General features: G+C 48.7%; 1 protein-coding gene across 4 annotated transcripts in view; it reads right to left on the bottom strand.

Moving 5' to 3' along the window:
* The window catches only part of LOC102576771 (copine-5), a 151,104-nt gene that overhangs the window by 50,991 nt on the left and 74,033 nt on the right, over nucleotides 1–26,080 (bottom strand). For 3 of the 4 annotated variants that reach the window (XM_006260045.3, XM_019492606.2, XM_059717116.1), the window contains exons 7-10: nucleotides 22,561–22,620; nucleotides 19,388–19,451; nucleotides 12,877–12,980; nucleotides 10,904–11,008 (exon numbers count right to left, since the gene is read on the bottom strand). In XM_006260045.3, coding sequence (XP_006260107.1) covers nucleotides 10,904–11,008; nucleotides 12,877–12,980; nucleotides 19,388–19,451; nucleotides 22,561–22,620 — 333 coding nt within the window. The remainder of the gene's footprint in view (nucleotides 1–10,903; nucleotides 11,009–12,876; nucleotides 12,981–19,387; nucleotides 19,452–22,560; nucleotides 22,621–26,080) is intronic. The other variant, XM_059717115.1, reaches the window with a different exon arrangement.

The raw sequence follows: 26,080 nt of genomic DNA, 5'->3' as shown, positions 1-26,080 counted from the left end.
TTCATCAGAGAATTTGCGAGTTTGTTTTTTTTTAAATCAGAGAATTTGTGATTTTTAAACAGAGAAAACCAGGATCCCGGGTGGTCACCCATCCGATCACAGTAAGCCGAGACAGACAAGGGATTCCATTTTCAGCGAGCCTGGCGTGAGGTTTCTGCAAGGGCCAACAAACAGAGCCATCTGTTCATATTTCCAGGCGTTAGTGCCTGGGAGAGAGAAGCCCGGCAGGCCTCTGTGCCAACTGTGGCTGAGAACTCAGTGTCACTGTTAGGGCTGAAGATATAGGAAGCTAACCAGAGGGAGCTGCCTGCTCAAGTGTGATTTTTTAACTGGAGCATCATGGATGTCCTGGCCATTTTTCACTAATTTCAGCCTTCAGGCCAGCTTCTTAGCTGCTGCTTCAGAGATGAGGGAAAGGACAGCTGAAGAGTCGAAGGCCATGGGGTTTTAATACTGCAAGATGTTACTGTCCCTGGGTATGTGTACGTGCTTCAGGATGAAGAGAGACTCTGAGCTCTGAAGCAAAATGGAAAGATGACTGGCCAAGTGGTTAGAGCAAAAGCCTACAGTTCAGGAGATATGGATACAACTCCCTACCATGCAACAAACAGCCTCTGTGACCTTTGGCAAGTCACTCAATCCTTCTGTGCCTCTAGCGCTACCTGTAAAATGGGGAGAATAGCATTGCCCAGCTTTATAGGAAGATTGGCAAGGGTGAATATATTAAAAGATGGTGACGTGCCCCAAGACCGTGGTAACTGGGGACAACTAAGAAGCAAAGATCAGTAAGCTGACAATACTCTACTGGCAAGCAGTAAATCTTAGGTGACGGACATGCCACATCTTGAGACATTTAGCATTGGGTCAATCTACGGTGTGAACTACGCAACTTTATTCATAAACATCTTTGCTGTAGGTAGATCAAGGCAGGCTGAGAGTCAGGGCCCCTGGTTCCACTGAAGGCTCATCACTGACTTACTGTGTGGTTTAGGGCCAGTTGGGCATCTTCCCTGTGCCTCATTTTTCCAATCTGTAATAATATTTACCTTCCTGAGGCTGACTGTTTGCTAAGCACTTTGAGACTTGCAGATGCAGAGAGCTGTAGAAATGCAAAGCACTTCTGTTTCTCAGGACTCCCTTTGCTTGCTCCTTATCTTGCTGGGACTCTCATTAAGCAAGAAATTTCCAGGTTTATTAGCTGGACATAGTTTTTCCATAAAGGAGAGGATGCTTCACGGTGCAAAGCAATTGCTAGCCACCCAAGAGCTGCAAGATGCTTCTCGTGGGGAGGGAGGAAGGAGATCAGGAAGGATTCTGTAATTGGCCACAAGAGGATCTTGCCTCTCTCTGAAGCAGCAGGCCCCAGCCACTATCAGATATAAGAGTGGATTAGCTGGACCCTGGTTTGATATGCTGGAGAGACTCTTCGGTCCAAAGTACCTCTGTGAAGATCCCTGACCTGGTTCCCAAAGCCTGCCCCAGCCACATGCAGATAAGGGATCCGGCCACCCACGCATCCAGGGTACCAGTCATTAGCCAGCATCCTTCATCTTGGGGAAAACCTGGCCCACCGCGAATGGACCCTGCGGACATCCCTGCCTCCTCCTTCCCCTGCAGTCCAGCCAGCGATGACTTGTGCCGCCTCCCTGGCACATGGTGGCTTCACCCCATACATTTACTTGTTCGCCTGCTTCTAAGCAAGTCCAAACAAATTATTAAAATGACTTTTTAATTATCCTCACGACTCCTGCGCTGGATCTTTAATTAGTTTGTTTTGACTGTTGCGTGGGTCTTCCCCCCCCACTTAAATTTTTTTTTTCGGGAGTATATTTTTAGCCTCAGTTGCCAAGGAAACGTGCGACACGAGGGCCAAGCCAGTCACAGATCGAGACAACAAACGCAATCCACCCCCTCACTTTGTTTCCTTGTTTGAGACGGTGCTTTGAGTATTAACCCTTCTCCTGCCCAACGAGTACAGGCGCCAACCTCAGATAGCAATCCCCGCCCCACTGGCCAGAGCATCTGTGAAGAGGAGAGGAGCCCTGGGAATGGCCCAGGGATGCATCCAGGAGATCTCAGCCCCCTTGGATAAGCCCCCGGTGGGTGTGCTACATTCAGTACCACGCTGCAGAGACTATGCCTGTTCGAGCAGTGGCTGAAGGAGATTAGCTTGTTAGCTAATGCTAGAGCAGCCCAGGTTATTAGCTCTGAAGAGCTCTGGTTCCAGCCCCGGCAATCATGCTTTTGCTGAGCACTGCTGGAGGGGATGTTTTCATGCCATTCTCCAAAAGGGCATGGCAGAGCTAGAGATGGTCTCTCCAACGCTGAGAATGGTTCAAGAGCTATAGAAAGCTGCACAGTTAACGAGGGACTGAAAAGGAAGAGCTGCTTACCTTAGAGTCAAGATGAATAGCAGGGCACCTGACAAAGTGATGCAGGCCAAAGAATGGCTCAGACACGGCAGGCGAGGGGCTTTTGTTCCCCTGCCCACAATGACACCAGAAGTTCAATGGAAGCGAAAGGTGGCATATTTTAAAACTGATGAAAAGCTTTCTCTTTTCCACTCACTGTACAATTAGTTTGGTGGGACTCACTGGGCCAGGAGATCACCAAGGTCAAGAACAAAGGATTTAAAGGACGATTGGGTGTTTGCATGGCTAGTAAGGATATCCAGAGTTAAAACAGCAAAGCCAAAAAGGTAACCTCATTTTGTGGAAAGGTTACATATTCCTCCTGAAGGTTATATTACCTCTGAGTAATGGTCCTAAGGAAGGAGGCTGCCCCACAAGATTATATCCTAAGTATTTCTTACACTGCTTGTTAGACAGTCAGCTACAGAGCTGAAGGTGGCCACTGTTGAAGACAGGGTAAGGATTAGATGGGTCTTGAGCTGATCTACATGAGCAATTCTGGCCAGATGAACAGGTTTAATATATGCAAATATGCTTCTTTTACTTTCAGTTCTAATAAGGACTTCAGCTATAAGATAGGGTTGAATAGACTGGAAACATATGAGGAAAGAAAAGACTTAGTAAGTATATATTGGCCAGTCATAGGATGGCCATGAATTGCCAATACATGAAGCTGTGAAAAAGGTCACTGCAACCCTAGGTTGCATTTGGCCAGGTGTATGCAGTACAGATAAGGAGATAGTGGGCGCGTTTACATGACATAATGCGCAGTAGACTAATTCTACTGAGCACTAGCATGTTATGGCAAAAGCCATATTAATGTGCTAAAGCACAGTAGCATTAGTCTACTGCACATTAGTGTCACCTAAAAGATGTGCACTGGCGCATTAAGTTAGTACCTGTTATTACAGGTACTAAACCTAACGTGCTGTAATTACGGTGCATTAATGCACATGTAGATGTGCCCACTCTACTGTGCATTAAGGCTAGGGACAGAAGCTACACATAAACCGGTTTAAGTGATCAGAAACTGGTTTAAACCTGTAACAGAACAGAAGCTCAGTGCACATAAACCAGTTTCAAAATGTCCGAAACTAGTTTAAGATAAACCTGGTTGAAAGCATTAGACTTAATGGATTTAGGTCAAACCAGTTTATGGGACTTCTATCCCAGACTCCTTCCTGGTTCAAGTTAAAGCTCAGTCCCCCAGCATCCCAGGATGCTTTGCAGCCCTGGGCTGGACTGTGCTGTTTGCTCCAGCAGAGCAGGGTTGGCCCTACCTCTCTGCTCTCTAGTTGGAGCTGTGAGAGCTGGCTGACAAGGAGGTAGGGGTGGGAAACCCAGCTGGGGATGCATCCCACTCTGCCTGGGGGTGGGGGCAGCCCCTACCACACTTTTCCCTGCTGGAGTGGAGGGGGCGGGGACATGGGACAGCAGGCTCAGGAGGAGGGGAGAGAGGGAGATTAAACTCTCCTGCCTCCCCTCTCCCCCTCCCTTCCTCACCAAGCCTGAAGCACTGCCCAGGCCACTGGCTGGCCATGCCCCCCTCCCTACCCCACCACTTGGGGACAAGCCTGGCAAGGGCTGCTTCCCCCCTCCCTGCCCAGACACACCCCACCTGGGGTCCCTGCAGGCCAAGGTGGGGGTTTAAACCCCTCCCCAACCATACTCAATGGCCTATGGGGACCTGGCCACAACCCCCCCCCCCCCCCCCCCCAGCCTTGTGGTCACTGCAGAAGGGAAGGGAAGGGAAGGGAAGGGAAGGGAAGGGAAGGGAAGGGAAGGGAAGGGAAGGGAAGGGAAGGCTGCTCTAGCATCCTCCAGCTTCTAGCATGAGCCACTGCAGGCACGTGGATGCATTTCCAGAATCAAAAGTGAATGTCTATTCATTTGCTTCTTGGTTCAGTCTACGCAGGTTAGACTAACCTGCAAAGATTGAATCAACTTGGGCTCGGGCTTTTTGAATGTCTGTACTTAGCTTCAATATCACAAAAAGACTGTGTACCTTTTCTACTGTGCATTTATGTAGTACCTTATATTAGAAGTACTATAATTAATGTGTAGCAGCAAAGGCACGTGCAGTTCTGGTCACCAGTGTTCAAAAAGAATGAACTTAAGCTGGGAGCAGTTCAACAAAAGGCCAAAGATGGTGAAGGGAATGAAGACCTTTTCATATGAGAAAAAATTAAACACACTTGGATTGTTTACTCAACAAATAGATGGAGAGGCAATGTAATCACTCCATGAAGTACCCACATGGGACAAACCCTAGGGAAGGTGAAGAGCTTTTTAAGCTAAAAAAACCAAGCAAACAGGCATAAAGTCAAATGGGTACAAATGGGTGTGGATGAATTTGGACTGGAACTTAAAAACGGTCTTGGCATTTCAACTACTGTTCCTTATAGTTCAGGGTGAGGTTTTGAAACAGTAATTGTGGAGGCTTCTGGTGGTTAATGAGTGCCGGTGAATGCAGGGGACTGGTCTCAATGGCCCAGGAAGCCCTTTCCTATCCTACATTCCTATGTTTACCCCTGGGGAGTTGTGCTTTCAGCTTCACAGATTACCTTTACCTGGTTTCTCTTCTGCACTGAAGGGGGAGTTTAACAGCAAAACAACAAAAGAACCAATTTTTGGCAGGCAAAGCAGAGCCAGTGGCATCGCTGTATTAGCTCTGCCCCTGCAGGGCACATTGTCAAGGACAAAGACTAAAGCTAGCGTCCAGAGAAAGATGGGCATTGCCTAAACACGTACTTCCCTTTGTTATTAGGAGAGTAGTTTTTCTGGACCCAAAGGCTGTTCTTAGGACAAAGGCTTGGTTTGCCAGTCTGCCCACCCTTTATGGGGCTGCCACATGGTATGGGAACAGCTAGATGTGTGGCACGGCTGTACCATAAACTCAAATTAAAAACAAGGAATAGATACTATCTATGGGCATGACCGTCATCCTCTTTTTGACCTCCATGGGGGCAGCTGCAGCCTTCCTAATGTTACCTCCAAATACCAAGCTCCACCTCTTCCCCACCCTCACCCCCATAACGTTTCAGAGTTCCTGCCTCCAATAAAGCTTTTGGCTTTGTTTCCACACACCCAGGATGGCACCTTGCCATGCCCGCAGAAGGTTTTGCATGTGTTTTCCAGTCTCCACAACAGTATGCAAGCCTACCAGAGGGTGCAGTCTTTTCCATGGCTGTTGATATAACAGCACTTAGGATGAGCCTGTACAGTCAGTGGGGGCAGGGGATAGCAAGGCAGTGAGAGCCACAGGGTGCATCTGTGTCCAACAGACTCCATATTAAATCCCTATTATTTCTATGACACACCACTCCTCTCTCCTGTACTGACAGACACTCTACTGGGAATAAAAATAACACGAGCTACAAGCTGGGGGTAAATTAGCGGTGTTACTTTGGTGGTTGTAGAGGCAGGTACCCAAGAGAACAAAGCTGGGAAGATCTGCAGTAAGTCAGGTCTGTATTTCCCAGTGTCCAGTAATTTGGGATGCTGAGTCCACATAGGATGCACAGACTTGATTTTCGGAGGTGTTGTGTGTAACAGCGTGACGCAGTGGGACTGGTAAAAGAGTGATCTTTAGGTCCAGTGCCAGTCACATAACGCTGGTCAGAATGATAAAACCTGCTGGACTCCAGAAGATGCTGTTACAATCACCTCTCTTCTGTTCCTTGAAAAGCAAATATCCAATAAAATATAATCAACCAAAACAACCATTGCAAACTAGCAGACCCCACGAATAACACCCCAACGCAGAGATTAGGGAAGCCCACCTGAACCTCACAACAGGAGGTAATTAGGTGATCATTCTCCCTATTATTTGGCATCTGTCAAAATTTGCCACCTCTGCCTTGGGATGCCTCTCTGGTCACTCAGCTACCTTTTCAAGCAGTTCAGCGACTGGGAGGCCATTTGCTGCTCCTGGTATTTCATTGTTGCTGTCTGGATGGGTCTGCGTTACTTCTCCCAGCACACGAGCACTGTCAGCAGCATTTCAAGTCCTCTAGCCAGCCTTCTTGCTTTTATTTAGATTCTTCTTTTCTTCCTGAAGGACTGGCTTTCAGAACGACTGTGATGTACAGCCTTGTTGAGGACGGGATTGTTGTGACCTCGGCAGTCTGCCAGTTCCTCTTTGGAGTCCAACATCCTCTGCCACATACAATAGGGGTATCTGCTTGACGCTGCTGTCACTGTGTTACTTCTGTCCTACTTTCCTGGCACGTGGCTCTCCTGCAACTGCTTCAGGTTCATTGTCTTTAGCTCAAGAAGGGTTGTTATATATTGAGAGCGAGTTTTGCCTTTCTGCCCATTTCAAAGTTTCTGATCAATTGATCACAGAAAGAGAGAGAGCTGCACTGCAATATTCTACCAGTGAATCCCTTTAATCCATCTCAGCTTTTTATACCATTATGATTTTTTCAATTTTTGCCAGCTTTCCTGCTAAATCCTTTTGATTGTGCCCAGTAATAGCAAAAAGTGATGTATTGAAGAGAATTGCCAAAATGGGCTGCCCCTAAAGTGTGCTCCATTATTGGCTATTAACTCACGTGAAATCTCAACGGTGAGCAAAGTGCGATTTAAAATGTGTTATTTTGTTGCTACTCAGTGTGCCATGCAACACTGCAGTTACTTAAGAAGAGGTAACTGTTAAGAAGAGGTATCCTTTCCAGTCTGATTTATATACGTCTTTGCCAGACTTGGCTCAAAGATGATGATTTCAGTCGCTCTTCTCCATTGTGCTTCCGATCTTACTCAGTTCTTGGCCAAGTCAACTCTGCCGCACAGTCTTGTTGCAATTTGGCTGTTGACTGTACCACACTGAGTTTGGTCCCTAATTTAGGCTCATAAAAATGAGGGTTGGAAGGGAGCTCAGGAGGTCGCATCTAGTCCAACCCCCTGCTCAAAGCAGGACCAGCCCCAACTAGATCATCCCAGCCGGGGCTTTGTTGAGCTGGGCCTTAAAAATCTCCAAGGATGGAGCTTCCACCACTTCTCTAGGTAGCCTGTTCCAGTGTTTTACTACCCTCCTAGTGGGAAAGCTTTTCCTAATATCTATCCTAAATTTCCTTGGTGCAACTTGAGACCGTTGCTCCTTGTTCTGTCATCTGTCACCACTGAGAACAGTCCAGCTCCATCCTCTTTGCAATCCCCCTTCAGGTTTGTCTCTCCAGTAGTTGTTCATTTGATAACTTGGCTTAACACTGATTTGTAACATAGTGGTCAATAGTCTCACCTGGCACTTGGCTTCTTCTTATGAAAATGAACCTTTCCCAGTGACTTTCTTCCATAGATCACAATGAATCATAGAAAAGTAGGACTGGAAGGAGCCTCAGGAAGCCATTGAGAGTCCAGTGGCTCAAGGCAGGATAACCCCTATTCAAAACCACTCCAGACAAGTGTTTGTCTAACCCATTCTTAAAACTGCATGAACAACCCCCTCGCACAGCTAAAAGCGCAATGCCCGAGAACATCAAAACACCCTTTCACTTGCTGCTGGTAAAGCAGGGGGATGAAGGCACTGTCAATGTCCTGCCACTGCAAGGACAGGAAGAAGACTGTTAAAATATGCTTGAATGACCCAAGGAAGAGGACCATGCTTTCCCACTAGAGACCAAGGCAACCCCCCACCCCCCCTTCCAGCTGATTTGACCATTGGGTAAAAATCCTTCCTGATCCTAAAGAAATTTTGAATAAATTTATTTAGCAGCTTGCAGTCCCTTCTATGCTCATGCTGCGATGAATTGTTGCTATTCAGTTTCTGCCAGTCAGCAGGATTTCAACTCTCCAATTTCTCTGCAATATATCTTCCTTCCAGAAGTACTGGACACTCCACAGCTACCTCTCTGCTTCTCCACCAGGTTCCCTTTCAAGTAGAGGGATTGAGATGTCTTCATTTCTGCCAAAGGCTTAATTTCCTTCTGACTGTGCAGGAGGGGTGTGAGGCAGAGGAGAGCTGGTGACTTGTACTTCTGAGCTCCACGTACCACCACAGGCTAGGATTACAAAATGGTCATAGGTGGCAGCTGTGAGTATCCGCTGGCTGCCATCTTGGGTACAGCTAGTTCCCCATTGAAGTCAAGCACTCAGCAATTCTGAAAACCAAGTTCTAGGTTTCTTACCCTGAAGTCCCTAAACCAGTGGATGCTTTCAAAAACAGAAACCTTCATTTTTCTGTGCTTAAGTCTATCTGTCTTTAAAATGGGTATAACACTGTATACAGCAAAGAAGTGGCATGGCACTTAACTCAAGTTCCAAAAACATTTTGAGAACTACCAGTATATGGCCCTAAAGGAGTTAAGAAGTGATGTGCCATAGAAAGACATATCACAGAAGTCCCAGCAGTGAGAGAGGTACTTGAACTCTCTCTTAACAATTTGTTTTTAAAGAAGCTCTTGCAGTAAAACTGCTGAAATCCCAGAAGAGAGAAACACTTAAAGAGAATCAGTTCAGACAAAGGCAGAGGCATTAAGAGACGGTATGTGCTGTCAGCTCCTGAAAGCTGAATGACATGGGAGAGGAAAGAGAAGCAGCAGAGATGGAGCTGATTCCCACAGAGAGATCAGGTACTCCCCCAGCTAAATACACTGCTGGAAGTGTTTCAGAGTCCACTACATAACTGAATAAAAATGTCCCAACTCATATTCAGCAGCAGTGAGTCACACACACACACACACCCTTGTAATATCCATCTTTGTTATTTGATACATTTACTTTATTCTTATTTGCTACAGAATCCAGGATCACGGTCCTAGTGTGCCAGGTCTTGCCCATACCCGTGGTGAGAGGACCTGCTCAAAGAACTTACAGTCAAAACAAAGGAAGCTTTAGTAGTCTACCCTGTATCAGCAATGGGGAACTCAGGTACAAAGAGAATAAGTAGCTTGACCAAGATCTTACAGCAAGTCAGTGGCAGGGAAAAGAACTAAACCTATATATCCTGAGTCCCCGCTTAGTGCCTTATCTATACAGCCATATTTCCTCTAGCTGGCATGCTAGATGTCTATTATATACTCAGACACTGAGGTGGTTCACAGGTTGCTCTCCAGGTTTTTACTGTCTCCAGAAACAGCTGCTATAGACCTAGCTTGGTAAATGGATGGTGGGGCAGAGCTTATAATCCAAGATAAATATTAGCGTATTTACAATGGCAAAGTCTGTAATTAAAGCTGACTCTCTCTCACCCACACACACTTACATGCTTACACATGCATTGTGCAGTACGTGTGGCATTACTTTTTATGAATACGGCAGGCGGAGAGGAGAGTATGTTGCACTGATTAATGGTACCTATTGGACTTTATTCTCTCTCTAATTGGCATTTTTGTGCTCACAGTACCAACTTGAAGGTGCCCTTATTACCCTGATTAGCACTGCTGCCAATCACCCATCACCAAGCCAGTCTCCCTGCTCCCTGGTATCGCTATTGACTTCGATGCAGGATTTAAATATAGAGTCATTAGCGACTTTCATGACTATAGCAAATGATCCACCTCCAAGGCCTCTCCAAGTCAGATGCCTGCTGCTTGCTTCCTTCTATCAATCACTCTCTGAGCTCCTTCCATCTGCAAGAAGGCAGCTGCCTCCAGGGGATAGCAGCCCTATCCCTCACTCTGGTAATGCCTAGATGAGACAAGGGCCAACCAATTTAGAACTGATCTGAGCCTGAGGAGCTCTGAGATTTCAAACATGGGCAGACTTTCTGAAGTTCCCCATGAAGTTGCAGTGCAGAGTGTCCCTTTAGATCTCAGAAGTTTATGGCACTGTGGTATATCTAGATAGGAAAAGCTTCTTTTGCAGTCTCTTCCTTTGTACGACACAACGTGTGTCATGTAGCACTCTGGTATTTTGATTATAGGAGAGTCTTTTATTGGAATGGGTAAGAGACTCCTGACATGGGTTACTAGAACTGAACTGGACTGGAGATTTCCCTGTAGGGAAGAGCAGGGCACCTAACAGGTTTTCCATCTCTAACGTCTGAGTCACAGCAGCCCTTATACTTAAGACAAGGAGATTATGACACCTGAAACCAAACAGCCTTCTTGTCTGTGAATATGTTTACAGGGGGTCAGGGTTTGTTTGAAGTTGCACAGCTACAACTGCTGTGAACAAGACTGAAGGAAGAGGGTACAGAGTGGTCACTGGGGTGGATTTTTAACCTAAAAATGGGTAGGTTTTTTCCTTACCTTACCTCTTTAAGGAAAGGCCTCTTTTAAGGGCATTTTCAGAGTGCCATCAACTGGGCAGCCAAAGCTTGGCTGATAGCTAGGACTTAACAGAGCACCTCCACATACCCCTGAGCCTTGGTACCCAGAGGCAAAAAATCCATTCTGGGGTTGAAGGCTGCGCAGAGGCCCATGCCATTCTCAAGGAACAGAGCACGATGCCCGAGGACTGTATGATTTGGATCTATGACCCATTTCCACCCCAACTGCCCTCCAACCTAGAGCTGGTAGGGTGAGCTGCTATAAGGGAACGCTCCTTACCTGTCATAGTCTCCATTGCACAGCGCTCGCACAGGGATGCTGAATGCCTGCCACACAGGGTTGAGTGTGTTCTTCACCACTTCCGTCTTGTGGCAGATGGTGAAGCTGGTATAACAAGAAGCGGGAGGTGATTATCCAGCCAAGCCATAAATTAATCCTCAGGGACCTGCCACCTTCCTAGTGTCCAGGAGAAAGGCTTTGTACTGCTGAGTTTGCAGGCTATGTGGGACCTTCCAACCCACCTGTTAACACCAGTACTGGCAGAGAGACTGATGAGCCACGATATGCTCAGGAGGGTTGCTCTGCCCTGCAAACACTAACAGCTGGAGAATCCCCTCTGGATCCCATGTTCTCCAAAGGGCTTGACACCAAATTCAGGGGAATGCAAGTAGGTTGCCAGGCCTGCTGGCTTCTGCAGGCAGGCTTTGCTGCCCGAGGAGCTCCTCAGCCAGTCCTCCCAAATAAAACACAGGCTTTAAACATCAGGCAAAAACCAAAATCCTTCTGCCCCGTCCCAGGCACTAGTGGGGAGCCCTTTAGTTCTGGACCCAGCCCAGGACCTGACCCTGACTGGTGCTGAGCTCTCAGTCAGTAGGAGCTACAGGTGCTGGATACCTTTCACTGAAGGATGTCTCTCAAGCTTTTCAAGATCACACCCCAACCCTCAGGGTAATGCTCAGGATGGGTATACAGGATCTCCCCATGCAACAGACCAAGCTGGCACACTACACTCATACCTCCACAGGTATGGTGCCAACCAAAGCCTAAAAGGCTCTGGCCTGGAGTGATAAACGAGGAGCATCTCAAAGGCTGCGTGCAGTGTTTTAATTAGCAAACTAAAGAGTAATGACCAGGGTAGGAGGGATCAAGCAGGGAAGCTGCCTGCCTTTAACAAGAGCTGCTCGTGGCGTTTGTTCAGAATGGGGAGTGCTGCCCTTGCCCCCGCTCTGTTTGTCTTTGATTTAGAAAGATCAATGGGATGAATGTCTTCGTTCAGCCTCACGCACTCCTCATTAGAAGCTTCCATTACCCAGAGGAATTGTGGTCTGGTTTCATCTCTAATCTACCTCATTGAGTTGCAAACCAGGGAGAATTCACTAGGAATTTCAGGAGCTACTTTGAAATTTGGTGTATAGAAAAGACTAGATTCCCCCTGATTTGTCACTGACACCCACGCAACACATGGGCAAAATAACAGCAGACTAACACTGTCACATGCTGGTGAGAGGAGCACCTGCTTGCCACCCACGTAAATGATCTCAGGAGGCAGAGGGGATCAGGTAAAGGGTGAGTACTGAATCCCACAGGCTTTCCTAGTCTGGGAAAAAGAACAATGCTTTAAATCATGCAAGCTGACAAGTTTCTCAACAGTACAGCACCCAAAGTAGAAAGAATTGCATTGGTTGCAGCCAACCCAGAGTCCATTCTTGGTGTTTCTGGATTTGAGGCAAGAAATTCAGAGCAAGTTCTTCCCAGCTGTCACCATCTTGCCATTAACCAGCATTTTCCAGACTGCCAGGCCAATGAAAGCTACCCAAGGGGATGTCAGCTTCACAGTCCTGATTCCCCACTGCCTTACTGCACCATGCACATTGCTGGCACCCTGTAAGAGCCTGCGCCAGTGTCCACTGACACTGGGGAGGTGGGGGGAGATTTTTGCCTCCAGTGGGAGCTGGATCACATTTATCCTTACACAAATGACTGACAACAACAGCGGCCTCCTACCAAGCCAGGATCACCCTGTGCTGCTCTTGGCAAGTTTGGTGGACACAGCTAGATGGCAGAAAACACTCTGACCTACAGGATGTCTCTATTTCTCTCTAACCAAACATGGTGGAGAGCCCCTACTTAACAGCAGGTTTGCTTGTCTCTCCCACAGGGGATCAAGAGAGAGGCTGGGGGCTCTAGTTCGTATAGAAGCGGATAGTGGAGGCCTTGTATAGTGAAGAGGAAAGCATTTGGACAGCACTTACGTCCCATCTTCATTGCTTCTGAAGAACACCATGAAGGGGTCAGATTTCCCAAAGAAGTCCTTCTTGTCCAGCTTGTTGGCACAGAACTGCATTGTGGCCACATCCTAGGGATGAGAAGCAAAAGTTCCACGAGTGGCTGTGGATTTAGGGTGATGTCCCTCAACCCAGGAGAATAAAGAAACAGCTCTATACTCGTGACAGGTGCACATTACACAAGAAATCATAGCTGACCATCATTAGTTAGTTAGTACAACACTGTTGGAGACCCAGGAATTTTCAATTCAAATTTAATGTCTCAGCCCTTCCAGATGCGTTCCTCATGCTCTAGTCTAAGCAGTAGGGATGCAGGAGATTAAAGGTGGAATTCTGTTACTTTTGTGCATCTCCATGTCAGGTTTTCACTGGTATAAGTGGCATTTTTGCCACTTACATACAGACTGTGATTCGATTATCCCTGAACTGTGGTGTGTAAGTATGTATGCATAGACAAAGCATGCACAATAGGCTATGCCCATCTTTGTACAAATATGTGCACCCACACCCACATGTTGGCATATGAGTGTGCATGTCACAAAAGCCAGGAAACAAAAAAAACAACTAAATGTTAAATGCAGGAAGAAGGCAGCCAGCCCCTTGTTTATCCTCCACTTCCCTCCAAAGCGGGAGACCTAGTACTAAGTCCCCTCAACCAATGGGGGTTTGAAATTGCAGCTGACTTCTCAGCACAGGACTCCAGCCACATGATTGGATCTTCTCCTGCCTCTTTTTCAAAGCTAGTCTCCTGGGCTGCCAAGAGAAGAAAATATGTGGGATGAGGAAAAAGAGAACAAGCCCTTGGGCGTGTTGCTCAGTGGCATGGCTGCTGCCCTGGAGGGAGTCAGACCCTGGAGTCCAGCCAGGACTTTATTCCCTATGGGGCAGAAACTCCCCTACTGTCATCCATCCATGTTCTTCCATGATCATCAAATGTCAGGTGCAGGGACAGCTTCAAAAGGCAACTGGAGAGGCGCTTGGACAATACCTACCCCATGGCATGAGATGTCCCCCGCTGAGATGTCAGAGAAATGCAGACTCAAATGCCAGGTGTCATTTATCTCCTCCCCTACCCTTATTCATGCCAAGACTTATATGCATAAGCAGCCACATAGATGCCTGACCAGTGTGAAGCCTGTTGCATATGATCAGTCTAAGGATACACATGAGAAGTCTTCAGGAAGCATGCAACAGCTCCAGGGACAGGTAGCAGTAATATTATCAGGCAGGGGCATCAGCTGACAGACAGGCAACTCTGACACCAATTCTTACAAGGAACCCAAGGACAACTCCACGCCATGTTCAACCTTGAACACAGACATCATCAAATCCTTTGCCTGTTGGCTTCAAGAAAAGCTGCACAAACAAATCCCACTTTCCTCTTGGAACATTTATGTTTCTTGCTCTCCAAGGTGCATAAAGGAAACCCTGGCAGATCCATCATATCCTACTGCAGTATCCTCATTGAAGAACTACCAGCGTTCATAGAAACCAGCCGCAAACTAGTCATAACTCAAAGACCAAGTTTTGTTTTGTTTTGTTTTGCTTTTACGAGATACAACAGACTTCCTCACAAAATCTGCAATATTAACCGCCTCCATGAGAAAGCCGTACTTGCAATCACAGATGTCACTAGCCCACACAGTAATATCCCACACTATGGAGGCATTGCTGTCTGCCTAAAATACCTATGAGACCAAAGACAACCCTCAGATTTCCAACCACAACAGACGGTGCAGCTCATCCTCACCCACAACAACCTTATCTTCCACAACAGACACTTCCTCCAAACCATGAGCCCAGCCACGGGTACAAAGTTGACCCCTCAGTATGGCAATCTCTTTATGAACCGCTTGAGGAAGTGTTTCTAGAAAAAATGCACCACCAAATCTGCACTATGCGTATGATACAGAGATGATAATTTCATCTAGATTCCCTTATTAACTTCCATCACAATTTAAACCCTTCCATCAGAAGTTTTCCAGAGAAAACCTATGTCTATGTCAATTTTCCAGATACAGGATGTTGTTCTGGATGTAAGTGGACATATACAAAAAAATCCACAGACCACCACATTTACTTCCACAAAACTAGTAATCATCCCAAACTCATCAAGAGAGCTGTAATCTATAACCAGGCCTTCAACTGCTACTAAATCTGCTCTGTGGAGAATACCTGCAACACTCACCTCACCAATCTAGAAAAAATGCCTTCACCCAACAAGGATGCCATCAGAGAAACAGACTGCATCTTTGAACAAGCCACTCAGATACCTCACACAAACCTTGTGTCCACACAAAGGACTCCTTGGTTCTATTTCTAACTCTGCTAGAGAATGCTTTTTAGTGGTAATAGGAGGGAAATTTGGGGGTACCCTTCCTTCCTCTATCACTGGGTGAGCTTGGGCTGGTCACAACCCTCTCTGCCTGTTTTTGTCTCTGCAATAAGGTTTATATTTGCCCTAACCCATTGAGATCCCCAGATAAAAAGTGCTAGCAAAATGCAGGGCATTATTATTATAATCCTGTGGGGCTGCTGAGCTGAACATTGAGGGAGCATCTGAAACTAAGAGTGTGGAGAGGCTGTGCACTCAGGGGTAGCAGGCTGGGCTGCACACTATGAGCATTAACTCCCCAAACAAGGACCACAAGATCCTCGATGTGCATTTGACCATCCACATACCACATATATTTCAAATTGGTCATGCCCCCGTGACAGCTGAAGGCAAAGCCTTGGGGATCACAACACAGAGAGCATCAGTTACCATGACACTGCCTGTCTCCCTAGCAGCAAAGGATGCTGCCAAGGGTTGCCACAGGGGCTCCAGTGCTGGGTGAGTAGTAACAATACCAACTGCATCTCTTTAAGACCCTGATGCTGTGAGATGCTGGGTGCACCCTTCTTTGGGCAGAGGCCAATGAGAGTTGCAAGCATTCAACCACGATAGGAGTAGGATGTGTCCTTTAAATAGCCCTCCATGAGCTTCCTAATTACAATGCACCTGGCTACTGAGCTGACTGCCTCTTCCTGACCGCTGCACCCTTGTCCTTATGATGGGGTAACCAATGTGAGCCAGTCAGCCATGGCCCTAAGCACAACAAATATGCCCGACTGGGATGGGGGGAAGAGAGGAAGAAAGGATGAGGGGAAGAGAGGATGGGAGGTGAGCTCATTACACCACCATGTCAGATGAACCCAGCCAACTTCCCTGAGTGGCACCATCACCTCCTGACTGCTGTGACAGCTGCCTGCTGACCTGTGCACTCCCTCCTCCCAGTTGCTGTAGGCTATGAAAAGGATATCGGAGCACGGAGGATGTCCCCACCATGAGCCAGGACAACAGGGTGGCCTGGCCCTAAAATATCTCTGGTTCAGTGTGCACCAGGATTGTCCAGCCAGCTGGTAGGCAGGCCACCCTTTCTGGAGCTTATTCTTCCATTGCTCACTCTGATGTAAATCTGGAGTGACTCCTCTGGGCCTTATTCTGCTGTGAGTCCAATGAAAACTAGAAGTAAATTCCCTGAAGTTGATTTAACAATAGAGGTACTAGACAAGGTAGAGAGGACAATCCAGCTGCTGTCACTGCAGACCATCATTCCCTGCCCCAGGGTGTTTCAAGGCCTAGCCCATGGCATTCCTGCTTGCTCCCACCCCCTCAGTTCTTCTTTGCAGCAAAACAGGTGAGAGGGCTGCTCTGATTCACACAACCAGTCCCTTTTTGGGCCCTGGAGATGAGGACAGGAGCACGAAGCTCCTGGGAGTAACAGAAGGTGGGTCCAGTTTGTTAGGGGAAGCTTGGGAGTAGTTTGTGCTATATACATAGATCATAGAGAAGTAAGACTGGAAGGGACCTCAAGAGATCATCTAATCCATACTGATATATGTACACAACTATTTGTGCCCTAGCATGGAGTTTTCATGTTGTGTGCTCGTAAATCCTGGTATTGTGTGCGACTGTGAAGCGTCTGTATATGTGTGCATAACTGTATAGGTGTATACAGCTGTATAGCTGTAGGGAGTGTTTCCTTGGGGAGTGTACTGTTGTTTAGAGGGGGTGTGTGTGTGAGAGTGTGTGTTAGAGAGAGAGAGAGAGTTCACCAAGGTGAGCTGCATGTAGGTATAACTGTGTGCGGGTGTACGTGCATGTATGCATGTACGTTAAAGATAAGTAAAGATGTGTGTATGTATCCCGAGAGGGTACAGATACATATGTTTGTGTGCACTTATACTGTGGGAGATGCACATGCATGTAGGTATAGAGGGTGTACTCCAGGGGTACGTAGGGTGGGAACACATACATATGCACATACTCATGCACACACTTTCGAACTATTTCATACATACCCTCATGTCTGGCACTTACAAGCCCCAGAATAATTTCTGTTCTTGCCAATATGCCTCATGTTGTCACTGCTGAGTTTGCAGGGAGGATGTGAGATTGGGACCAGAGCCCTGGGGTGGAAGGGCACAGGTCTATGGGCGTGCAGCCAGTGAGCTGTGTGATGGGAAGGCATGCTGGCAATCATGAGAGCCTGGCCAGCAGGTACCAACTACTGACTCTGCACCACTGGGTTAAACATGTCAGGGAGCGGAGCAGCAGCTGGGTTTCAGGAAGCACAGCTGGCTCGCTGGATCCCACACTGCAGAACCTGCTGAGAACACCAGCCATGCAGAAGCCTGTCTCAGAGGGGTAGCAACATAGCAGGCAACTGGGCAAGCTATGCTCCACAGAGAGCAGTGTTTTATGGTTGCTGGCCCTGGCACCAGCTCTGAACAGCCATAGCATGAACAGGGGCTGGTGATTGCTGCCTCTAAGATCCAAGGCAAATGCTAGGCATGGAAGGGAAGGAAAGCTAGGATCTCTCCTGGCAGAATGCTCACTATATCCTGCTGCTCCCCACTGGTACCATAGTTCAACTTCTTCTCAGACCTGGCGTTATCTCCACTATTGGAGATAGCCTAGCCTAACTTCTAAGCCCCCAAGGGCTACACCAGCAGGGGCTGCAGCTGTGCAGGATGCACCAGGCAAACTACAGCCGCCTTGGCTCCATGCCACAAGGACACTCCCCTGGCAGCAAATAGATGGGTGGTATAAATCAGTATTACTCTATTGATGTCAGTGGACTGACGCTGATCAACTGAAGATCTGGCCTTAATGTCCAACCTTAAGTTAGGTCAAAGGTGACAATGAGGCTGACAGTCATTTTGTGAACAACGGCTCTGTGCATCACAAACCCACCTTGGGGACTGCTGGCACCTGTGCCTAGGAAAGCAGGGGTCCTGGAGCTCATGAGTGAGATGCTCTGGCCTGGCTATGGGGAGAGGGGTTAGTTGAGGGATGGGATAGTAGGGGACTCAGAAATGAAGAGAATCCACAGAGCTAGGGGAACCTGCCCAACCCTGGCTTGAATTATGCCTGCCCTAGTTCTGTGAGCATTATAGTCAGCCACAAATTTTTAATAAGAGAACAAAGCAGTAAAAAAAAAAAAAAAAAAAAAAAGACACTGCCTGTGACATACTGTTCCTCACACCAGCCCTGCTCCATAAGGGGCCTCTTTTCTTGGCAAGATTAAGCAATGAAATATTTATCAGGAACAATTATCCATCCAGACCCCCCACCTCTTCCAGGCTGTGCCCCTCTGCCAACTTGGCGCTGCTCACTGCAGCCCCTGCTCTCAGCTTCACAGCCAGTGCTGGAGTCCCAGGTCCAGCTCACCAGCTAATGTACAGCCAAGGGTCACGCTCAAGCAGAGTGGGTGACTCCAGGTTAGCAGCTGCTGAGGACTGAGGTGACAAAAGCAGAAGGTGCAGGAGGCACTTCATGATCTGTGTGGGAAGGAGAGAATTGGGGCCTTGCCAAAATGGGGGCAGCACAATCCTGGGGGCGAGGATATATTAATTCCCTTCAATGAAGAATAGGAAAGTGCTGAACTCGCTCCCTGCAGGAGAATCCCACACCTTCACCCCATTTTCCTGCTGGCTTGTGACATCTTCCACCCAAGAGTGAGCATCAAGCCGATCTCCCTCCCACCCGCCACCTCCTCCCTGCAAGTACAGCACTCTTTGAGCAATGAAAGCAAGGAGGGATTATCTCCAACCGAGTCACCAGCAGCTACAGAACCCTGGGATTTCTCTGGAGAGGCCTCCCATCCAGCCAGGGCCCTGACCTGATCCCTGTTCACTTGAGAGCGCTGATGTGATCATGCTCTGTGTGTACACAGGTATGTGTGTGTGTGCATGCACACACATGCGTGCATACGTGTGCACATGTGCATACAAACAATAGTAGAACCCAGGGGAGGGTCTTCTCCTCCCCATTTCAAGAGCCAGCTTGACCCCAGCTCAGATCCCAATCTCCTGCCATGATTTCCCCTTACACCTTTCTAGGTGGGTTCTTCAGGTCTTCATGTAGCTACCAAGCACTCTCCTGCCACTGCTGGTCTGATACCCACCAGGAAGCACTGCAGCCATCACTCACCCTGCAATTGCCCAGCTCCTCAGCTGACAGAATGATGGTGCCACATTTTTTCCCTGGAATGCCGCTGCAAAAGAAAAGAGAGAGGGGACAGGGTCTGAGTCTCTGGCCTGGCTAAGCCCCAGGGCCTCACTACTCCTGGGATATCCATGTCCCCAGGAGCTCCCCCAGCCCTGGCCTGGACATACCGCAGAGGCTCTGTGCCATCCTGAACTCTGCCACCCAATAACTCACCAGGAGACTGTCAGTGCCCCTGCTCTGGGGGACCAGAGCCCACCAATTTCCTGGGAGAAAGATCCCATGAGCACATATGCTTACCCTGCCTGTTGCCACTCCCTGCTGCCTACCTACTCCTTGACATCCGCTGGGAATGGGGCAATGGAGGGTTTTATTATACAAGCAGGGGAAGAAACCCACACCCAGAGACATACACCTAGGCTGTTCTGCTAAATAGAGCAAGGCCTTTCTGCTTCATCTCTGCCCCCAGGCATTAATGCCCTGCCCCTCCCTATACTCAGCCCTATAACACCCACCATCTCAATCAGCCCCTTCTCACTGTCACCACCCCATCATCTCTATCACCCCAGCCACATACCTCCAGCCTCCACATGTCCCACCCATCACTCAGGTTATTACCTTCTCTCTCCCCCACCACCCTCTATTTCCCTAGATCATTCCCTCCCCATCCTGCTGTCCCTGCCACCCCACTCCTTCGCTTCCTTTCTTTCTTCTCCCTGACATCCTGTTATTTGTCTCTGTAAGGTTACACAGAACTAGCATTTTCCCCAATTCCCTCAAATTCTTGGCAATGGGTGTTTGCACACATGATGGGCAGTTTAATCCTCAAGGTTTTATTGTATGACCCCTAAACTGAAATGGTGGGGCATAGAATAAAACCCTGAGGACTAAACCATTTCAAAGGGGGCCCAATTCTGGTTTGGTTTTGTTTTTTGGGCAGAGCTGGAGCCTACCCACAGGTGGGGGGCAAGCTGACAGCTTTATCATTGCAATTTGCAAAGTTGACCATGGAAAGTTGTTTCCCAAAAGCCTTGTGCGTGTACGCTATAATACCATTAAGCCACACAAAGTGCCATTTTTGTCACGTGTACATGTTAATGGCATCACATGTACAAGCGCCCAATGTGATGGGATCTTTAGGGGTAGGAAGGTAGCCAGCACTTTGCCTGCTCAACATCTGCTCAACTGAGCAACACAGAAGTGTGCTGGGCTAGGAGAAGGGCTCAGAGCTAGAAACGCCTTTCCCCCTCCCCTCCATAGCCATGATGCAGGTAGTCTATAGGGCTCTGGGTTACCTGTGGGTCTGACTTTCTGGTCCAGCACAGGTCTGCGTGACAAAATGGAGCAAGGCCTTGAAAGCCTCAACTTGTGGTGAAAGCTGAGTCTGGGCTGCATGCCCACGAGGAACTCTAGGACATGGATCCCAGTACTATAGAGCTGCCCTTCCCCCTTTCATAAGGGCCTAGGTAGAGCTTGGACATTTCTCTGGGCTTCAGCTTTTCTTTTCAGGCCTCTCTGGGGCAAGACACCTCTCTTGAACTGGTTAGCTATTGGGCAGGCGCCTCTTTTAAGTTCACTGGAATCTGCTTCTGTCCTTTCAAGACATGCCCCTTACAGGCTGGGTTTAGGAAGAAAGAGCCTTGGGTGGTAAGGTCCTGGGTTCTCTTCCTAGCTCTGCTGATGGTCTGCCAGATGGTCTCGAGGCTTTTGACACGTCATGTTTGTAGTGCTATCTAGCACCATGCAAACCACACAGTGTCATGATCAACCACGCATAGAAGTTGGCTCTCAACAAAGCACCATGTACTGACCAGGCTGTTGGCTGTTTGGGGGAATCACACTGGGGGGGGTGATGTTTCTCACACAGACGTTCAGTCACGAGGGACTGGGACTGGTTGTGGAACTGAACGACTCAGAGGCAAGTGTTGCAGAGCCTGGACCTGTTGCTGGGAACTGGAGCTTTGGGGTAATTTTTAAGAGGCTCTAATAAGCAACCTAACTGGAGAAGCAATTGCCCAAACCCAGCCTTCAACCCTTCTGAGGCTCCTTCTATTAACATGCTTTGACCAGCTATTGCAAATCTGTGGCTCCGATAGCAGCACATTGATTAACACCAGCCAATGATCTGGTCAAGCGACTTCAGTGGAGCTCCACTGATTTACACCAGCTGGGGATCTGGCCATTTGGGTCTGATGGTGTTTTGCCAGTTTAGATCTGGCACGTTGAGTTCAGTGGAGCATTGCTGATTTACACCAGTAGGGAATATGGCCCACTGTCTCCAAGACAGCCCTGTATGTGTGTGCCAGGGGTCCTACACAGAAAAGTCATTGCTCCAGAGTGGACTTAACTAGACACTGGTTGGCAAGGCTGAGCCATTTGCTGCTCCAGGTGGCAATGCAGATGCTGCAGGGGCTGCTGGGAAGGAGGAGGTATGTCACTGCTCTGAGTCAGCACCGGTCACCTGGCCAACTGAGCTAACCGGCTGTGGGTCAAATAGATTCAGTCTAAAAAAGACAAACCCATGAGATGCTCTGAGTGACCCTGCCATGATTATGAGCCAATTCATGGCTATTAGCTTGGAGATGGCTAGATTACAGCCATTCTGAGAGCCTCCGCATGGGTGTGATGAACCGCAAGGGGTGGGAGCGAGGCTGACAAAAAGAGAAGAGAGCACAGTGGAATACAGGGGAGGAAGGAAGAGATCAGAAGAAAGAGATGTTTTCCCAGGTATTGGGCCTGATTTTGAATTACTCCCGATTTACACCAGGGTGGATAAGAGCAGAATTAGGCTCCAAGTCTTTGGCCAACCTCTGGCTCTCACCCCTCGGGCTGTATTCCCATCAGAAAGCCATGCAGCCAGCAGCATGGGGTCTGCTTTCCTTGCAATGAACTTTAATCATGCCCATTCAGAAAGAAACCAAGATTGAGGCAGGAGCCTGGACCCTGCTTGAGTCTAGGTGAATTTCAGGGGGCTAGGATTCATCCTAATATTAGGGTCCCCTCCACAGCTTCCCCAAGTGACAAGAGCATTGCCAGGGCTCTTGCAAGGATCCTCTCTACATGCTGCCCCCTGACAGCATGCACCTTGCCAGCTTGGCGCACCAGCTCCTGTTTCTGCAATGCTACTGAAGAGACCTCAAAGAAGCTGCATGACTCACCCATTGGAGACGGATGGCGTGGGCTTCCCGGTTCTGGAATGCAAGGTGAAAGCTCCCATCCTGCCAAAAGTTAGAAAGAGCAGGGATTAGCGTTGGCCACTCCTCAGCTCACAGGAGATATGAAGCGCCTGGGATCGGCATTCGTGAAAGAATGAGCTGGGGGCTGGCGGTGGGGAGAGGGGGGGGTCGCACAAAATGAAAGTAGCAACCTGTGATGAGGAAGGAGACAAGGAGAAGGGAATGCTCCAACGGCTCAGGGAGTGCCCGTGGAGAAGTGTTAGGTGAGTATCCCCTGGTTGTGCTGGCCTAGATAGACAGCGATACCCATACACGCAGAAGGTCCGTTCTCTGAGTGGCTTTTTACATATTTGCTGCCTCTGAAGGGGCTGGGGAAAGCAGACTCCAGTGCTGAAGAAAATCCAGTGCCAATGCAGGTATTAGGGAACTTCTGGGTTATAGGAGTTGGGTCTAAATCCCAAAGCTTCCCAGCTAACAGTTAACGTGACCATGAGTCTGGCACACCTCAGCCTAAAAGTCACTCTCCAGGAGCAAGAGATGTCACAAGGCAAATGGTCCTTTGGCCCTTGTGCTAAGGGACCATGAGAACAAGAGGAGGCCTAGGACTGGCAGGTCAGGGTGGCCTCTCTCCCAGATCCATGCAATGCTTGTGATCATACTGCTGGAGCATCTCCTTCCCACTGTGCCCACATACCAACACGGGCTTTTAACTAGCTGGCACTGGCTCAAGCATCCCAGCCAAAGCCCTGGCACAAAGACTGAGGCAGGAAAGTAGGAGCTTTCTTTAGTCACATCCGTGGTTCTGCCCTTAATCCAGCCAGGGCAGTGTGAGCAGCAGCGGGGTGCCATAGAGCAGGGGCAGGTGGGCAGCTTGGCTGGGTAGGTAGCAACTTGGCTGCTATAGAAAAGGGTCTGGCAGCAGCTTTCCTGTCTGAGAAGTCTGGGTGGTTCATTCAGCCCCAGAGGAGGCCGCAGCATGACATATGAGATGGGTGACAAGAGCCTGGGTGGTTCATTCAGCCCCAGGGAGCAGAATAGAAACTGCCAGCCAACATATTCTGGTTTCTCCATTCAAACAACAGGCTGCCAAGTACTCAAAACTGACCTAGAAATGACTGGCATTTTTGGCCCCTAACTTAGGTCAGCACCAGAACATCCCTCCTGGAATGGTACATGATTCCTAGACTGAAACTAGGTCCCTTCGACTGGGCTTCAGCTTACACTACATCGGTGCCCACCTCCTCTATAGCACAGAAGGGCATTCCCCAATAACCTAGTCCCAACCTCACCCCACCTTCTTCATCCCGTCTGGTTGCCCAGCCACAAAGAGAGACCTTTCTAGGTCATTTCAACCACCTAGAGTGGTCAATACCCAGTCTTGGACATGTCCAAATCCCAGAAATCCTCATGCTACTGACTGCCCCTGCACCATGTTGGACAAGTTTTTGAAAAGGATTCTGGGGCATGGCAGGGAACCTCAAAGTGCCAGCCATGGTAAGACTGAATTCAGGAGGTCTGGGAGAGGGCCACTGGAGGGCAGCAGGACTAGGGAGCAGCGGAGAAGGTTGACCCACAGCTGTGGCCCCAGGTAGGCAGCAGGCTTGGGCGTGCAGCTGTGACAGTGAATGAAATCTGCTCCTCTGTCTCCGCCAAGCTTTGCTTACTGTCCACAGACACTCACTGAACTACCTTCTCTCGCTCCTTGAAAACATCCCCTCTTCCATCCAAGCGTCAATGGAAATTTCCAAAAAGGAGGTGGTGGAATCTGTGTGTTTGCCAGGGTCCAGCTCATCAGGATCTTGACAAGATCACAGGGCTGGCTTTGGCGTTCAGCCCAAAAACCTGGCAGGCACTAGTGTTAGCACATGGGGCAGAACAACCAGAGCTGGAGGAGCAGCTAGTTACTAACAATGAGCAAAAGTCTGCACCCAAATCTTCACTCTAAGGTAAGGAGCTAACACTGGGCTTGGACAGAGGTGACCTGGGGTTTGGCCACAACTTGTTCTCCATTGTCTTTCATTGTTGCATGCCACACAAGCCTCCAGGTAGTGTGAAAACCCCAGAATGAAAGCAGGTGCCTGTCGCTATTTCCCATGTGACCAGAAGTATCCGAACTGTCGAGACACTGCTCTGCAGTGGTTTCCAGTCCTGTTTTGCAGACACAAGGTGGTTCCACTCATTTGAAGGAGTCAATTACTTCCACTTCTCTGCAAAGATAATTAAGGACACTAACTTCACTTGAGACCAAGGATGTAGGCTAAGCTGATCGGAAGACAGCTTGGACAAATGCAGGGTGGTGTGAGAGGGCACAACTTCATTATCTTAAACAGAGTTGTACCTATTTATACTGGATTTGAATGTAGCCCCTAAATGCCAACCTATCCCCTCATACACCCACCCTCCTCAGATCATATGGCCAGATCCTCAGATTCTGGAAAAGAGCAGAGCCCTTGGTCTTCAGCACAAGACTTGCTCCTTCTCACAAGACTGATGCCTTGCTCCTCCATCTGAGGAGCTCACAGCATTGCACCAAAACTAAGAACCATCATCCCCATTTTGCAAGAAAGGAAGCAGACAAAGGAAGGGAAAAGGCCCAGTCCCCCAAGATAGTCATGTTCCCAACTCCATTTGTAACCAGGCATTTACATGTCTTTGAGGATGTGGGCTGAAGTCGCTCGGACAGCCTGGAAGAACAGGGATTTAAACCCAAGTCACCAAAGCCTGAGCCACAGTATTGGCTAACCTAGCCTATATAAACCCAGCCTGACCCTACCTTACCACTGCTTCTCCAGGGCTCCCATCACTAAGTATCAGCAGAGCTGATGCCCAGTCTCACCTGTACCCTGACCCCTGCAGAGCTGAGGCCTTTCCCCCTGCCTGAGATGTTAACAACTTTCCCTTCCCATCTCTCCCCTGCACTTCCCTCTCTCCCTTGGCTTCAGGCCACTGCTCCAGAGACAGTGAGTAATTCCCTCCTTTCATTTGCATTGTTACCTTGAAGGTATTTATAGACGCCAATCAAGGGCCCTCCCCCCGCAACCATCTCTTTTCTAGGCTACATAAATTTAGCTCCCTTAGCCCTCTCTGCATGTGTCTGTCCCGCCGCCGGGATCCTGAGCTCAGACGTGCGGGGGCAGGAATGTCCTGCATCCTTCACGTAAGGCCTGAGTGGCCTCCCCAGCCCTCAGGGACCCGCTCTTGCTTCCTGGCAATGGGGAGGCTGCAACATGACACGTGAGATGGGTGATGAGAGACTGGGCTTGTGCGAAGCAAGTGACTTCCCTCCTGGCTCAGCCCCGTCACCACACACGTGCATGTGTGTATGGGTATGTGTACACACATGCACGCGCCCGTAGTCTGCTCCCCCAGCCCAGGAAGGCCTCACCGCCCTGCCCAGTCTCTTTCAGATCACTGTTTCAATCTCCGGTATCAAACTTAGCCAAAACCTCAGACCTAACCATCCTTCTGGCCACTGTGGCTGACAGATCCCAGAAGCTCCTTC

Source organism: Alligator mississippiensis, chromosome 14, assembly GCF_030867095.1.
Source record: "Alligator mississippiensis isolate rAllMis1 chromosome 14, rAllMis1, whole genome shotgun sequence".
In the NCBI taxonomy this organism is placed as follows: Eukaryota; Metazoa; Chordata; order Crocodylia; family Alligatoridae; genus Alligator; species Alligator mississippiensis.
The sequence above is the reverse complement of the archived record's forward strand: the minus strand, read 5'-3'. Positions and strand labels throughout refer to the sequence as shown.